At 34.9% G+C, this 17336-nt stretch overlaps 1 protein-coding gene across 6 annotated transcripts in view; it reads right to left on the bottom strand.

Annotated features, from left to right (window-relative positions):
• Window positions 1–464: 464 nt before the first annotated feature.
• The window catches only part of ptpn13 (protein tyrosine phosphatase non-receptor type 13), an 81462-nt gene continuing 64590 nt past the window's right edge, over window positions 465–17336 (bottom strand). For all 6 annotated transcript variants that reach the window (XM_077194186.1, XM_077194182.1, XM_077194183.1 and 3 more), the window contains 23 exons: window positions 17056–17141; window positions 16830–16977; window positions 16482–16696; window positions 16260–16358; window positions 15188–15543; window positions 13933–14086; window positions 13644–13799; window positions 9466–9637; window positions 8870–9080; window positions 8597–8682; window positions 7524–7585; window positions 6951–7106; window positions 6704–6869; window positions 6005–6094; window positions 5284–5390; window positions 5076–5131; window positions 4053–4150; window positions 3788–3936; window positions 2825–2915; window positions 2388–2725; window positions 1479–1694; window positions 1221–1283; window positions 465–1137 (listed from right to left, as the gene is read on the bottom strand). In XM_077194186.1, coding sequence (XP_077050301.1) covers window positions 1060–1137; window positions 1221–1283; window positions 1479–1694; window positions 2388–2725; window positions 2825–2915; window positions 3788–3936; window positions 4053–4150; window positions 5076–5131; window positions 5284–5390; window positions 6005–6094; window positions 6704–6869; window positions 6951–7106; window positions 7524–7585; window positions 8597–8682; window positions 8870–9080; window positions 9466–9637; window positions 13644–13799; window positions 13933–14086; window positions 15188–15543; window positions 16260–16358; window positions 16482–16696; window positions 16830–16977; window positions 17056–17141 — 3353 coding nt within the window. In that variant the 3' untranslated portion in view covers window positions 465–1059. The remainder of the gene's footprint in view (window positions 1138–1220; window positions 1284–1478; window positions 1695–2387; window positions 2726–2824; window positions 2916–3787; window positions 3937–4052; window positions 4151–5075; window positions 5132–5283; window positions 5391–6004; window positions 6095–6703; window positions 6870–6950; window positions 7107–7523; window positions 7586–8596; window positions 8683–8869; window positions 9081–9465; window positions 9638–13643; window positions 13800–13932; window positions 14087–15187; window positions 15544–16259; window positions 16359–16481; window positions 16697–16829; window positions 16978–17055; window positions 17142–17336) is intronic.

The raw sequence follows: 17336 nt of genomic DNA, 5'->3' as shown, positions 1-17336 counted from the left end.
ATTTATTTTTGTATAACACTAATATTACTGATAAATCCAATTCCATTTAAATACCACATCCATTTTAAATTGTAATCTGTTCGTTGTCACCGATCATTATGTTTACATAAATATCCAATTTGACATTTTGCTATTGCGGCTGTTTATGTGTGTTGAGTTTCTACAGCCCCCATTTTTATTAGTAGTATTTTATATGCCTATAGTATATAAGAGATGAGGAAAACATCAATGGAACGGGGATATAGTCAAATCTGTTTTTACTGATACAGACTTGCTCAAAAAGCAAATGTGTAAAAACACTTTTTTTAAAAGCACTTTTTGAAATTGCGAAAACTGAATTTAGATCATGTTTATCTCAAACCTAGTAAAACCTGAATGCATCCAAATAACATGAAAGAAAAACCATAAGACGTGAAAGGCTTAAAAACAGTAGTGGAAATGGCAAAAACAGATCAAAGGAAATCTTAAAGGCATGATATTCTTTTATTTACAAATTGCAAATTGTCCAGTATGTAACAGCTTTCAAACATATCAACAAATTTAAATATCACACTAAATATAACACTTTGTCTTTTAATTTCTTCGATTACCACTGGCACTCAGTGATTTCTAAAAGATTTACAAAGCAAATACTGTCTTGTATTCTGTCAAGGCAACATTTCCAGCATCATTTCGATTAAAATACACAAGAATCATTTTGTACCACAAAAAAATATGAATTCATTTCTTTTTTTATTTGATCCATAATCTTTAAGGAATCTATAAAAACAGTTTTTACCAACAAAAAAAAAGATAAGTTATAAAATAAATGCTTTCAAAGAAGTAGCAGCCAATGGTCAAGAATGTAAGCGATAAGAATACACAAAATTCTGCAAGAATTGTATACATCACAGACGTCCAAAACATCATAAGAACATAATTTGTTCGGACAAGATCGAAGCCCCTGATCGAAATCGAAGAAACTGCTTGGAAACATCTTGATGACTGAAGCCCGCTGGTATTTTCAGCTGATCTGTCCACTCTGTGAGGAGAGAAGGAAGGCAGTGCTGGTCCACACTCTCATCCTGAGAGTTTCTCTTCAGCCTGGAGACATCTGAGCACATACAAGATGACCTGGTAGCAGAAAACGTATTGTTCCTGTGGGGGACAACAGGAAATGTTACATGAAAAAAGACAGCAGAAGTAAACTTTAATTAAATTCATAGTTATGAAATTCTTACCTCTGTTTGCACCATGCCTTGCCTCTGGAGTCTCATGGTACGTACCACATCTGATATGTCAAACTAAAGAGAGGAAATGTGAAGAGCATAATATTACATGTAACTTAATATCACTTTTATTAATCACAAAGCTAATAATGTACGTTTATATAATATATTGTATATCATGTTCTTACGAATTTAACATTACGAATTTAAATTCAAGTCAATTGCTCGAAGAATAATGACAGACTTCTATATTTTAAAGGTGACACTTACATCTGCATCTTTGCTAATCAGACCAAGAACCACGTCGATGCAAATGAGCGTTCCTGATCGGCCAATCCCTGCACTACAGTGAGTGATGATGGGGCCTGATTGGTGGATGTGTCTCATGTAGGAAATGAATGTCAGGAGCTGTTCTGGTTGAGTCGGGGTTCCATGATCAGGCCAGCCTGTGTAGTTCAGATGAGTGACTCTCTGGATCTCACTAGTCTAAAAGAGAATGATATACACATATGCAGATTTATGCATTCAAATCACTATATCTATAAGTGTATTTATAAAGATATTAGAGTTGCGCGATTTGGGGGAAAAAAATCTACTACTAGTACTAATAATAATAATAATAATTATTATTATTATTCTCGCTCTCTTTTGAACAAGCACAGCAAATCTGTAATTTCAAATTTCAATTGCAATTTTTATCAGAAAGATAGTAGTAGTAGTAGTAGTAATAGTATTAGTAATAAATAAAATTATTAAAATGACAAAAAAACAAAAATAAGAAATATTACTACTGTAATGTCACTCTAAAATAAAGGAGTATTTAAGAAAATAATAGTGATATTTTTAGTGCTATCAAATCAATTAATAATATGTGTGTGTGTTTTCCACAACTGTTTTCAACATTGATAATAGTAATAAATGTTTTGTGAACAGCATATCAGAATGATTTCTAAAGACTGGAGTAATAATGCTGAAAATTCAGCTTTGCATCACAGGAATAAATTACATTTTAAAATATATTTAAATAGAAAACTTTTTTAAATTATAACATTTTACAATATTACTGTTTAACTGTATTTTGGATCAAATAAATGCAGCCTTGGTGAGCAGAATAAACTTATTTTAAAAACATTAAAACCTTTTGATTTTGAACGTATATATTTTTAAGCTGTCTGTTACCTGGATGTCTTTGACCTCTATGAGCCGGATGACGAAGTTGTCCAGGTGCTGATCTTTGACCAGTGTGATCTGCAGCCGGTCGTCTACCATCTCGGGTGAGCGGGGTGTATCGGGCCAGTACCTCTGACATTTCACTTTCCCTCCTTCCACTTCCTGTGTCATCATGGCGATCACGTTGGACTTCTGCTCCCAGACCATCTGCCAGAAGTCCCCGAGCGTGGTGGGCAGCGGCCCCTGGCACGCGATGTACAGGAACTTCTCGTCTTTTACAGGCATCTTGATGAAGTTAGCATTTATGTAGCCACCATCCTTTCCCAACACCACCCTGGTTGTGTCAACTGAATCATGACAGAGAGCATGGTATGATTAATATGCAAAAGAAGTTCAGAGAAACATGCTGAAACATTGTTTAAACATCAGTGTTTCTCCTAACTCACATGGAACGATGTTCTTGTAACGGTTTTTCTTCTTGTTCTCTTTGGTCTGGCCAATCAGACATTCATCCAAGGGGCGCAGATTCTGCAGGTTCTTTGATAGGAAACAATATGCACATAAAAATGTATTATTTTATCACCATATTAGAATCAGATGCTATATTCATGCCAAAAAAGATATGAACAAATAATAACATATACACTGCGATTTAAAAGTTTGGGATTGGTAAGATTTTTGTAAAAAGTCTTATGCTCACCAAGGCTGCATTTGTTTGATCAAAACTAAAGTAAAAACAGTAATGTGAAATATTTTTTCAATTTAAAATAATTGTTTTCTATTGGAATATATTTTAAAACGTAATTTATTCCTGTGACGCAAAGCTGAATTTTTACCAGCAATCATAAATGTCTTTATGGTCACTTTTGATCAATTTAACGAATTCATGCTGAATAAACATTACTTAAAAAATCATGTACAATTAAACTTCTTTATGCACATAAAATTGTTCAGATACATAAAAAAAAAATTCAAGTAGGCTTTAAAGGTGAAGTAATTTAAAGATGTTTTAAAAATGTTTCTAATAGAAGAAAGTGTGGTAACACTAAACAATGAGGTCCCATTAGTTTAACATTAGTTAATACATTGACTAACATTAACTAACAATAAGGAATTATTTAGTTAAAGTTAACATTAGTTAATAAAAATACAACTGTTCATTCATACAACAGGTCATGTTAGCTCATAGCCCATATTAACAGATAAAAACTTTGGATTTTAAATATATTAGTAAATGTTGAAATTATGATTAAACTTATAAATGCTTTAGAAGTATTTTTCATTTTTAGTTCATGTGGACTAATGTAGTAAACTGATTTTAACAAACGGAATCATATTGTAAAGTCTTACAGAAATTGCTTTAATACTGCAAAAAGCACAGATGTTGGTACAGTGAAATATTTCTGCACCTCAAACTCTTGCAGAGGGACTTTCTGCTCCAGCAGGCCTCTCATCATACGGACTATAGTGTTGAGGTTAGTGGATGTGTAATGACCGTCAGGAACCACTTTAACCAGCGGCAGAGACGTCAGCTCATCCTCAGTAACAATGGGTCCATCTGAGAAAGAGAGAGAAGAAAAATAACATTTATTACCGTTACAATGAGACTAAATGATTGCATGAACAATAAGAAAGCGGTGGTTTCAACAGTAAAACAGGTTTCTGCTGACTGACCTTCAGTAAATTTAAGGTTGATGTCCTCTATTGGCAGCTCATCACTCCCCCATGTGATCTCATCTTCATCCAGCTGGCCTGACGAGGACTGCAGGGCACTAAGATTCGATCGTAACAAACGTGTTAGATTTAACTTTGAAACTAATAACTATATCCTCCAAAAATTCAGCCAGTCATTCCTGAAGCTCAAACAGTAGAGCATGAGCTGATAACGCATAACATACTGTACAAGTGCTTTCACTCTGACTGTGTAACAGATCTCTACAGAGAAAATAAAAGGAATTCTGGGTAAGGACACCATTTCCTTTTATAACAACCAAAATAATAACATGGTTGTCGGGAGTTGGTCATTTAGAATTATCAGTTTGGGGTCCGTATGATTTATTGATGTTTTGGAAAGAAGTCTACGTAGAAGGCATTTATTTGATAGAATATACAGTAAAGTCAGTAATTTTTAGAAATGTTATTACAATTTAAAACTATTTACTGTTTTCTATTTGAATATATTATTTAAAATTATTCATGTGATGACAATGCTGAATATGTATCAGTCATTTATTATCAATTATTATTATTGGCAGTTTTTGCTGCTTAATATTTTTGTGAGAATCGTGATACATTTAATAATGATTCTTTGATGAATAGAAAGTTAAAACAGCATTTATTCGAAATAGAAATCTTTTGTAACATTATAACTGTCTATTTAACCAATTGGATGCGTACTTGCTGAATAAAAACTTTGAACAGTAGTGTAGATCCAAACAACATTTAATCTACACTATATTCTAACTAAATGGCTTAAATAGTTATGGATTCACTCGTATTTACCGAATAGAAAGTGTTTGGGTGAGAAGTCTTTTTTCAAACAATATTTGATGTTGCTTTAAAAATTTTTTTTTGCAGTTTTGCACTGCATTTTTAACCATATTTTCTGAGTTTAAAATGTAAACAAAAACACCCTCTGTAGATGTGAAATTAGTGAATGAGTCCTATGAGAGCTGTTAAAATAGTTTTCATCTTCACCTGTCGTTCAGCGGGGCATCAACATTTTCTTCCTTCCACTCAACCTTCCGAGATGTCTGAAGACAGAGGAACATGAATATCTAACTATGTGCTGTTCCAAGTCATTTCAATTGCCTCAAACTCCATTGTTATTAGATCAGATCTTATGAACTATGTTTGACTGCTGTAAAATTGCATATATTGAAAGTTTAATTACAGATGGCCGTACCTCTGGGGAGTCTTCGGGCAGAGACGAGCCGTCACAGTCTGTGTCCTCTGATAGGTCACCACTTCCTTCTGTTCCCTTGCCTTTCTCTAGAGAGCCTGTGTCATAGTCTAGAGAAAACACACACACACACACACACACACATTCAAATAATGTAAATACCACACTCTCACATCTTCAAGTGAAATACAGATGAGCCATCTGCTAGAATGACGTCTCATATGGGGTTCTTATAAAACTAAAGCCATAAAAATGTTTGCTATTTGAAATAAAAATTAAACATTAAATTAAATAAAATTAAATATAAAAAATATTTGCCAAGGCAATATTTTTAATTTTCATTTACTTTAACTTGATAAAAATATAAAATATAAATATAAATTAATAAACACTATATAATCATATAAAAAATAAAATAAATTACATGCACACAAAATTACTAAAATTTATTTCTAAAATTAAAACTTTAAATATTATTTTTGTATATTTTCCATTTTTATTTTAATTGTATTTAATTAATTGTATAATATTTTATTAATATTTAATAATATATATATATATTAAAAATATGATAAATAACATTACGTTTAAAACACTATACATTTTTAAAATGTTAATTACAATTTGAACTAATTCAATATATATATATATATATATAAAATAACAGTATTTCATATCAATCCTCAATACTAAAATAACACGAGTCATGTGATGTTTATTTTACCTATCGGAGGGAGGGGAGGTGAATTGATGCTCTTGATTTGCTCTGATGGCGTCTGGAGTTTTGTTTTCACGCCACTGTCTTCACTCACATCTGAAACATTACACAACAATAACAGATTTTATTAGCCCTTTTTGTAAGACTAAATTATTACGCTCAGGCCTGGTTTAACAAACAGGGTTTAGATTAAGCCAGGATTAAGCCTCAATTCAATTAGGACATTTAAGTAGCTTTTATAAACATGCATTAGATAGCACTGACATATTAAGAGATGACAGTGCAAGTTCCTTTCAGTTAAAGCAGCTCAAACATGCATTTTAGTCTGGGACTAACTTAAGCCTTGTCTGTGAAACAGGCGGTAAATAATTAATACCCTTTCATTAAAATAGCATTAAAAACATGCATCAATTCATTATTTATAACAATATATAACAATATAACAATTTTTAATAAATATTAAATAAAATAAAAAAAATTCTATTTAAGTCTTAAAGATCTGTATATTCATAAACAAAATGTTTTATTTTTATATGTAAAAATAAAAATTAAATTAGTTTTTATACATGTCATTTTTTAAATTAATATGTAAATACATTTAAAAAAATATTGGACAAAAAATAGATAAACACAACCTTACAGTTCCGGGCATTCATTCATTCTACTTTATTAATAACCATGAGGTTGTTAGCGTGCAGACTGTACCGTTATTGCCATTAACACCGTTGGATTTGAGAGGCAGACAGCCCAGGTACGTGTTGGGCATTTGGTCAGGTGGACGGGACACAAAGAGGTGCACCAAGCCTTTAGATTTACGGATGGTGGTGACGGCTTTAGAGTGAGACACGCCGATCATCAGATCGTCATTGACCTGTACAAAAACACAACCAGCAAAATTGGTTTTAAAACTTTTAAAAAATGGGTGTGAAGTGTAAAAACTTAGCTTATGTACCTTAAGTAAACGATCGCCAACTTGCAACGTGCCCGCAGCGTCTGCGGTGCCTCCAGGGGTGACGGACTTCACGAAAATACCCCTTTCTCCACCAATCACAGAAAAGCCCAGGCCCCCTGCTGGCGGCTTCTCCAACTGCAGCTTCACAATCTGCTCCTGTAAACATTTTAGATGAGAAAAGAGTGAAATAAAGAAGGCATAATGAATGAGATGAGTGAAAGCTGGAGAAAACTTACAAAAGAAAGAAAGCCATAATGACTAAGAAGCACAATTACAGTGAATTCAGTAAAGGAAGAAGCCTCAATGTTGGTCATTCACGGAACACGTTTCCTGATAATCTAGTCAAATTCCTCTCACCGGCTCCTCTTGTAACGCAGACCGCAGAAATTTGACCTGTCTTTATGACCTGTTAAATTTCAAGCTGTTTCTGTCCCGTCTCACATGCCACAAACAGCACCCACAGTATAATACTTTCTGTTTCTGAAGTCGATCTATTTAGTGATAAAATATTTAGCCAGAGCAGCAGCGATCAATATTAGGTAATAGTTTACCAGAGGTTCTACAGGTTCTTACCTCAGCAGGACAGATACCGGATAGGGCCTCCAATTCGTTACGATCGTTGCTATGGAGATAACCTATGATACAAAGAGAAAGAGCAAAAGAGAAATGAGGTCACTGTGTAAATTACTCAGCTTACAACCAGAAGAGTAACAACTAACTACTAACTAGAGCATCAGAATGCTAAAAATAAACTGTTTATACCGTTAATTTAAGCAATAAGCCACACAAGATCATGTGATTTTACCATAGTTAAGGGGTAATGTTAGCTAAAAGCAATATTATAAGAGATAATAATATAATATATATATTTAGGTTTCTGCTTCTTGCTCTGTAAATGACCAATCAGAATCAGTATGCAAATATTATGATGACATCTTCAGTGTACATTACACATCAACATTATCAGTCAATGTAAACTTTACAAACTTACCATTTCTTTGCAAATGTATAATTTCTTTAACCTTTTGAAATTTATTGGCTTATTTTAATGGATTTGATATAAATTTTCACAACCTATTTCGGAATTAGAGCATCACTACTTAATTACCATTCAAAAGATTGGGGTGAGCGCCATAAAACTTTTTAAAAAAAGAAGAAAAATAAATACTTTTCTTTAGCAAGCATGAATTAAATTGAACAAAAAGTGACAGTAAACACATTTTTAATATTTCCTTTTTCTTTTCAACTTTCTATTTATCAAAGTATCCTGGAAAACAATGCTTTCCACAAAAATATGAAGCTGTTTTCAACATAGAGACCCAAATCAGCATATTAGAATGATTTCTGAAGGATCATGTGAGACTGAAGACTGGAGTAATGATGCTGAAAATTCAGCTTTGCATTACAGAAATAAACACATTAAAAATAAAAAAAGTTTTAAAAAAAGTTCTTTTAAATTATTTAAAACAAAAAATTCACAATGTTAAAAAGTTTACTGTATTTCTTAATAAATAATAAAAATGCAGCCTTGGGGAGCATTAAAGTATTTTAAATCATACCGACCCCAAAATATTTAACAGTGTATGTGACTAAATTTTGACCAAAAAATGTGCAGGTACAGCTAGTTTATTTCCCACTACACTTACCGTTCATACTCTGGGAGACTTTAGTACTGATGTTATTGTTTAGTAATGAAATCTCCTCCTCACCCGGAAAAACAGGCTTCCCATGCCTACGGAAATATAGTTAGATAGTGGCATCCGTCCAGAAGTTTTACAGTATCACACATAACAACTGACAAACAAGTCCATCAAAAGAATCTTCCCAACACCTCAATAATTCAATCCTTTTTGCACATTTGAATAAACGTCGTAGTGTTTTTGGTGAACATTGCGAGTGGTGTCGTGCGACTAACTCACCTGGTGGCTTTGAGACTAAGATTCCTCAGTGACAGCTGCAGGAGTCTGCAGCTCTCGCTCAAGGTCAGATCCTGCGTCGGAGCGCCGTTGATGTAATGTATGATATCCAAGTGCCTCAAACTGCCTTCTGCTGAAGCCACGGATCCTGGGATGATGTCCTTCACGTACAGTACGCCCAACCCACTGTCACTTCCTCCATCGAGAACCAGACCTACAGAAGGCGGCCACACACACCCAGTAAACAAACACTTTAAGTGATCTGGCTGCATTAAACTCTAACACCGCCTTCTTTCATTCTTTCACTTTTTTGTCAGCAAGCTGAAATCCGACACCCTTATCTAGCTTGTTGTTGAACCCCTTGAGCTCATTTTTCCAGTGAAACGCAGGTGGGCTTTGTTTATGCTGATGGATATCAGTGTTTTTGTGTGACCCAGTAAAGCCCCCATTGACCTCTGACAGTCAGATAACACTAATGCGCCACATGTATCGGTCAAACGCAGCAAAATATACTTGCTCAGCTGGATTCTGGGCATTTCCGGGAACACCATTGAGTTGTAAAGAGGATCAGTTACAATATACCTTGATATTTCCATTACCTAAAGGCTCGTCGTGACACTGAAATGTGATGTCGGGAAGGAGGTGGGCCTCTATTGGTGGTTTAGGAGGTTCTAGGACACGGCCTACCACCAGGTCCACGACTTTGGGGGCGGCACGCACCAGGTTGACCACCTCTGTGTGATTCATGCCGGATACCTCAGTGTTATTCACCTAAAAACAGAGAAAGAAGAATGAAGATGCATAACAATGTGTAAAACAAATTCAAATGTACGTTTTGTAGCTTGTAGTCCATGTGTGTTAGCTTAATATGCTAGTGTACTTCAAAAAGTCTACAAAATGAATCTATAGAAGACATGTGGACCAGAAAATAGACTAAATATATTGATGAGTTTAAATTTATATTTACTATATATTTTTATTTTATTTTTATATATATAAAAGTTTAAGTTTGGGGTCTGTAAGGTTTTATTCAAATTGATAATGTTACAAACGATTTCTATTTCAAATAAATTGTGTTCTTTTGAACTTTCATATAAAAGAATCCTGAAAAGCATCTTTTTCTGAAGGATCATGAGACACTGAAGACTGGAGTAATGGTTGCTGAATGTTTTTTGTAATAATCTTTCATATTATTACAGCTTTTATTGCATTATTTTATCCAATATATGCCCCTTTGCTTAGCAGAAGAGATCCTACCGGCCCAAAAGTTCTGACGATTGAAAAGTTTAATAGAAAATATGTCAAAACAGGAAAGAGAACTATTTAATCTTGATAACCGTTTTCTCCTTCTTAAACATGATTCAGATATCGGTGTGAATTTCTTTTACCAGCTCTATCAAGCTTTCAAAAACTAGTTAATCAGCTAAACTAGATAAGAGTAAAATTGCACCCATACCTATGCCAATAGATGATAATATCGTGGATCGAATAGTCAGATATCGCCAACAGCTGATGTCTTTGATGATAATCAAGACGATATTAGGCTAATTTTCCCATTATTGTATTAAATTGTTATTATTATTAGGCTATTATTATCAAATTGCCCCCCCATAGTTTCACATCAACATCAGTGCATATACCCAGCACTTCACCAACATGAATGAAGTGAAGCGCATGAAATAAGGATTAGTTTACATTGAATATGTTTTAAAAACAGACTACAAAACTACAGCCCAATGACATAGTGTAGGAATTTCTCCCATCTAGCGGTGAAATTGTATTTTGCATTCAAACGAATTGTGCTCTCTAGCGCCTTGCTTTTTCAAATGCGTGTTGTATCTACGGTAGCTGTTAAGTACCAAAAAGCTATGACAGGATGTCTTATAACAGCACTTCGTCGAGTTTTCCTTCGGGTGAACAGGTTTGTTATTTCAAACAAACTGCAACTTGACACAGCGAACAAACAAATGTTACAGTATAATAATAATGCAATGCAGCCTTTTAAACTTGCTGGGGCCGTGAAGCGCCTCTCACTGCTCTGCTCCTCCGTTTCTGCTGCTTTCAGTTACGTGATGCTGGCTCTGAACGAAAACGCATTGTGGAAACGCGTTGGGCAAGTACTTTTTGACCCTCTCTGCTATTTTAGTTTTTCAAGATGGCGGAACGGCATGGAAGCCCCCGTGGACCTACCAGTCACATGTATATAAAGATAATAAATTATTCGTTTACGAGGATAAGTCAGATAATTGGCAGAGGTATTTGTACACCATTGAGGACATATTTATGAATAAAAATATTGATTTTAGATAATAAAATACCTAAAAAAATACACATAGTCCCTTTAATTGCAAGGTGATGGACATATATTCACAAATTATGTCAAGAGTGCTTGTTACAAAAAAGACAATTTCTTAAACAGAGGCATCATCATTCTTCAGCATTTCGTTTTTTAGTTGTTTTTTGCATTAACAAAAAATATTGACATTTGTGCCTAATAATAACAATAACAATAATAATAATATGATGGGTATGATGACAACATATTTGTCATTATTGTTATTATTATAAAATGAAAATAAATAGCTAGTTATTGTTGTTATTATTATTATTATAAAATTAAAATATATATATATAATCCGAGAAACGCATGCGTTTCGAAGCCGTGGGGCCTGGTCCATACAGATCAACTACGATCCCTATACTTGACATCGCACATCCTGCGATGTGACTATCGGCAGTGTATTAGGGGTGACCCCGAACAGTCGAAGATTCGATGCATCGATAGGAGGAGCCTGATTCGACTACCAATCTCACAGTCTAATATTCGCAGAGGTTATAAGGGTCCTCAATGTCTGATTTCACATAGAACTACTGGTTTTCTGTCAATACGTTAATATAGGAGCCTATTATGATAATGCTGTAAATACATACGTGCAAAGGAAGAAGCTTTAAATAAATATTTTTAACGTGCATGAATAAATCCAAACACCCCGTGACAGATTTAAGTTTCACTTTCGATACGTGACCGATAGAGGAGCGTTTTGGCGGCAGGGATTTAAATCTTTAAAAATATCTGGGATAAGAAAATCTAAAGAGTGGATGCACACCATCAGAAAGAATATTTTCCCAGACTGGATTTAGCATCAGGAAAACCATGATCGCACTTCTGCAGGCCAATGTTAACAAGTTGGATTTCCTCTGGACATTCTAAAACGCTTAACGTGAAAAAAGCTTTTAAAACGCTAGGGCACTTTTACATTGCTTAATGTATAGTAGGCTACCTCATTAAGAAACCATACAATGTGCAGATAAGCAGATGAACCCAGAATATGAAGGCAACGTGTTCTACCTATAGAAAGTCACGTAAAGCGTTGTCTTTATAATAACGGTTTTCAATGGGAGGAAAATTAGCGTTTAATTAAACGCGTTGCGTTCATATTCTGGGCTCATCTGCTTTTCTCTAGGCTATACAGTATGCTTTATTAATAAGGTGTGTATAGAATTTGATCTTTTAATATAACTGTCTTAGGACATTAAGCCGTTAAACGTTTTTCATGTCACGTTTTAGAATGTATTTCATCCGCGCACAAAATTTGAAAAGACTCAAACGGACACCGAGCACAGACAGAGTGAAAGACTAGATTTTTTTTTTCTCTCGATGAGGTAGGGTACAAGTTATTTAAAAAAAATTCAGCCGGTTCTAATTTGATTTGTGGATGCTGTGAACAGGTTTAGATAAACTGTTACTCGAGTTCAGCGTTTATAGTTGTTTCTGCAGTTAAAAAGACAAGGTTGACCACTCTGGCTATACTTTTGATATTTTAATAATATCATTATTTATTATTTATTTATTGATCATTTTATTGATCACTCAGGGTAATCTAATTTAACTATTTGTGGCTTGTGTTTTGAATATATGTTCCCCTGCACTTTAGGCACTTTGCACACATTTGTTCTGCATCTTGTGACTTGAATCAGACTTATTTCGGTTTGTTTTTTGTTTTTTTAGAAAGGTATATTCTGTTCTAATTTAATTCTGTAAATTAATTGATTATTTTTCAGTGCATAGAAGTTGCGCTCTGTAGGTACTTAGAGCCTTCTGGCAATTTAGACGATTTAATTTTGATTTGCATGTGAAATGCAAATCCTGTCTGCAGTGTGGCCTTTCTGCAGTTATTTATGTTATTTCTTAGTTGTATTGATCCGAAATGTTTGTCTACATTTTTTTCTATATATTTGTGTGATGCTCTAAAAATGTCAAAGCCCCGCCCCCTCCCTAACCCCACACACGATTCAACTATTAGTCGACTATAGGGAAGACTTTACGATTCTGATTCGACTATGAAAATCCTTAGTCGGGGACACCCCTACAGTGTATATAAACTTGTTACCGGTTTTAAATACTTTTGTCTGTCAGATTTTTACATAGATTCATCCACTTCGTCCCAAAAAAGTGAAAGTGTCTGGTGAACTGTGAGTGTAAACAAACAAAAGTGTAAACTTTATAGTTAACTACTAAATAAAACACGGTCAAATTATGTTTGAAAGTTTATTAAATTGATTATTGGTGCTTTACAAACTATAACTGTTTTTTTTTGTTAGTAATGAAACAAAATAAACATTAGTTGGTTGAAAACATTGAGTAGTTGTGAAAAAGTCTTTCTCTTGAACCCACCCACATGCGCCAATAATATTATGCATGGGCATTCTCGCAGTCTGTCGATAGGACGATCTGAAAATGGAGAATATCGCCCAACACTAATCCCTATTATCATACCATTATCATGCGATCCCCTGGATGCAGGCGGCCGTCTCCTTTAGCAGGGTCCTGGATAATGTCATGTATGTAGCAATTGTCATCCGGCCCTTTAGTGAGGGTGAAACCTAAACTTCCTTTATCAGACTTCACCAGAGAGACCTTCAGCTCCACCTCCTAAAATGACACAAACATTCTTGTTTTAATCATAGCATAGAAGTCATGCTTTAAATCTACATTAGAAATCCACTTCCATTAGAAATTCTCCAAAAAAAAAGATAATTTCATAGTCATGCTAATGGTCCCTCACTGGGATGAACTCCTCCTCCTGGCCGTGTTCTGGTAGACAGAGGTTAACAGGGTTTGGCAGTGGTGGAGGAAGAGGGTCAGGACTGGGGCTCAGGATCCCCCCCTCAGGAAGAGATGGAGATGATGACATACCAAGTGCAGAGCTGTCCAAATCACTGGATAAATATGACGAACAGGAAGCAGTGGAGGACAGAGACAGGAAATGGAACATGATTAATAAATATGAATTCTGTGACAACTCTGCTGTTTTTTTTTTGTTTTTTGGGGGGAATTATGCTACATTAAAAATAGAAAAATAAATGCTTTGTTATTAAAGAAACCAAAAAACCAAAAATAAAACATGAAAAAACTTATTGATATACAAATAAATAAAATGATCAAAATAAAAATAATCACATTTTTGATAGACATTGAAACTTAAGAAATGAAAAACAAACATAATTTAAAAAAAAGTATAAAAAAAAGAAGAGACAACTTAAAAAACTGATGTAACTAGCATTTGTCATCAGACTAAACAGGCCTAAAAGGCATCGACCTTTTCCTGTTATTTAATTCTTTTCATTTCTGCTCAAAGAGATTGTCACAGAAGTCTTCAGTCAAAACAAGCCACGTCATTTTTCCTCCAGATCTCTATCAAACTGCTTCAGCAGTGCAAACAAGCGTGTCACCGCTGCCAGCTGCCGTGTTGTGTAACACTTGCAGAGTCACATGACATAAACTGAGCAAAACACACCCACAGGAGAGAATTAGTGCGTCACACTTGAACTCTGTAACCTGAGCCCAATTATATGAAACCACCAAGTCAGCTTATGTAAGAACCCTGGGGCTGTGTCCAAAAACTCCCCCTACACCCTTAAATAGAGCATTATTTGAGGGAAAAGCCATTTATAGTGGTGTCCAGATTCGAAACCACAGTGGACGTTATCGAGTTCACTCATTCAATCCCATACTGCACCGCAATAACGAGTGTACAACTGATGTACATTCATTCATTAAAATTAATTTGAAATCACCTTAAATTAATTCAAATTAAGATTAATTAAATTTAAGATGAACATTTAGATTACTTTAACTCATAAGTTATACAAGATAAAACACATTTTTTAAGTCAGTTTAATATAATTTCAGTTGAAATTACTTATATTGTCACAATAAATCCAATCAACTTGGCTATATAAGGCAGCGGCTTTTCTTTTTTCTTTTCTTTTTTTTTTTTACAGTTTATCAAAACACTATTTTAGGAGTAGATTTCTGACCTTCTGTTGACCTCCGGTCTAGACATGGATTGTCTGGGTGAGTAATATGCAGATCGTACAGTGTCGTCCATATTGGCCTCGTATGGAAGCCTTTCCATGGGGGTTTGATATACACTCTTGTCCCAGGCTTGACTGGCCTGTCCTATGTTGGCGGGGCTGAAGGCCTCCTCCATCTCGTCATTGTCGGTGCTGTCGCTGTAACTGTCCCTGCGACTGGGAGACTTCATCAGCAACCTCTCCAGAGCCTCTTCCACAGAGATCACCGACTGCTGGTGCTCCGCCTGAGGCGGGGAGCTCGTCTTGGGATCAGGCTGGGGCTTGGGACGAGGTTCCTTTCGTGGAGAAGGCATGGGAGTCTGCGGAGCGGGAATTTTAGTTTTAATTTCAAAGATGTGATAGTAAAAAATAGGTAGTGATAGCTGAATCGGTAAACTGCTAAAGTTGCAAAACCCCCAAAAAAATATAGGTAGGCCATTGGAGAGTTATTGAGATACCAATAAGACTCAAAATAAAATAAATAAAAATGAATTCAATAAAATACTCAAAACAAAATAAATAAGTCAATAAGACTCAGTAAAACAAAATGAGACACTCAAAATAAAATAAGACAAAATATGCTAAATAAATCTCAAAACTAAAATAATTCAATATAAAAATAATAATATTAAAAAAGTAAAAAATAAATAAAGATTCTAAATAAAACAAGACAAAATAAATCTGAAAACTCAGTAAAACTCAAAATAAAATAAAATGAAATACTCAACAAACGAAAATAAAATACTCAAAATATAAAACAATAATGTAACTCAATAAAAGTAAATGAAATACTCTGAAAAACTAAACCCCAACCCTAAATACTCAATAAAACTCAAAATAAGATTTCAGAATAAAATAAAATGACTCAAAAACGAAATACAATGTTAGTAAACTAAATTGTAGTGGGACTACTTTTCTAATTGAATTTATATGGCTGTAATTTATGGAGAGTTACATCATGCCCTTTCCTTAAATTCTTGAGCTAAAACCAAGATACGTAAATTAAGATCAGTGAGACTAAAACTAAAAGTCTTACTGCAATGGCAGGGTCCATCTCAGGCAAGACCCCTAATTCAGGTCTACACAAGTGAAGGGTCACTTCCTGTCCTGTTCCTCTCAGAGCAGATATCACCTCCTGACAAACAGCAATAGAAAATACATTTTTTGTTTGTGTGGTTTTTTATTTTTATTTTTTTTTTACTTTTGTTTTAAATCATATTTTTAAATCCTCACAGATTAAAGTAAAGGGTTAACGTACATGTTGTGAAAGTCCTTTGAGTGGCGTCTGATTGACACGTAGAATGACGTCGCCCACTTCGATGCAGCCACTCTCGGCTGCTGGTTGCCCTGGAAACAGCTTCTTGACCCGGACCATGCTGGAACCGGAGGGCTCTCCGGGAACGTTCTCCTCACGGCTGAAACTGAAACCCAGACCGGACGTGTTCTTCAGCAACCCCACCTCAAACGTGTTATCTAGAGGGGTGAATAAGAAAGAGGACACTGATTTACTCTTCACAACCTTTGAGTAACCAGCCCACATGTTTAACCTCTACACCTCTGGCACAATTTTATAATTTTAAGCAAGTGTGTCAATTCCACCTCATACCTGGAGTAATGAAGTTGTATTCTGCTTTCTTGGGTGGTGGTACCTCCTCCACTGCTGCGTTTTGAGATTCAGAAGTGTCTTGAGGGGTCAGAGGTGCATGAACGCTGTTTTCTGGGGGCACACCTTTCTCCATCAACAAATGCACCACCTAGACAACAAGAATATAGTTTAAAAACTCAGTTACACGTTGAGAGAAGAAGTCCTCTAGGGGGTGCAGTGTTCTCACCTGCCCAGTATATCTCAACATCTCTACAGCCAGTTTGTGAGTCGCTCCGTCAAGGCTCTTCCCGTTCACAGCCACGACACGATCCCCTGTAGGACACAGAATCAACACACCCGCTTAATAACAGTGTTGTAACCTTTGGGAATCTCTTGAAAAAACGAACAGGTCATATTTTACCCCCAAAAAATAATTTCAAATATTATAATAATAAACATTTATTTGTAAAATACTTCTCATACATGGAATGCAGTTCAAAGTGCTTCACAAGTATAAAAACTATTATT

Source organism: Siphateles boraxobius, unplaced genomic scaffold (genome assembly GCF_051911475.1).
Source record: "Siphateles boraxobius isolate OS27281-9 unplaced genomic scaffold, OSU_SipBor_1 11, whole genome shotgun sequence".
Lineage (NCBI taxonomy): Eukaryota > Metazoa > Chordata > Actinopteri > Cypriniformes > Leuciscidae > Siphateles > Siphateles boraxobius.
The sequence above is the reverse complement of the archived record's forward strand: the minus strand, read 5'-3'. Positions and strand labels throughout refer to the sequence as shown.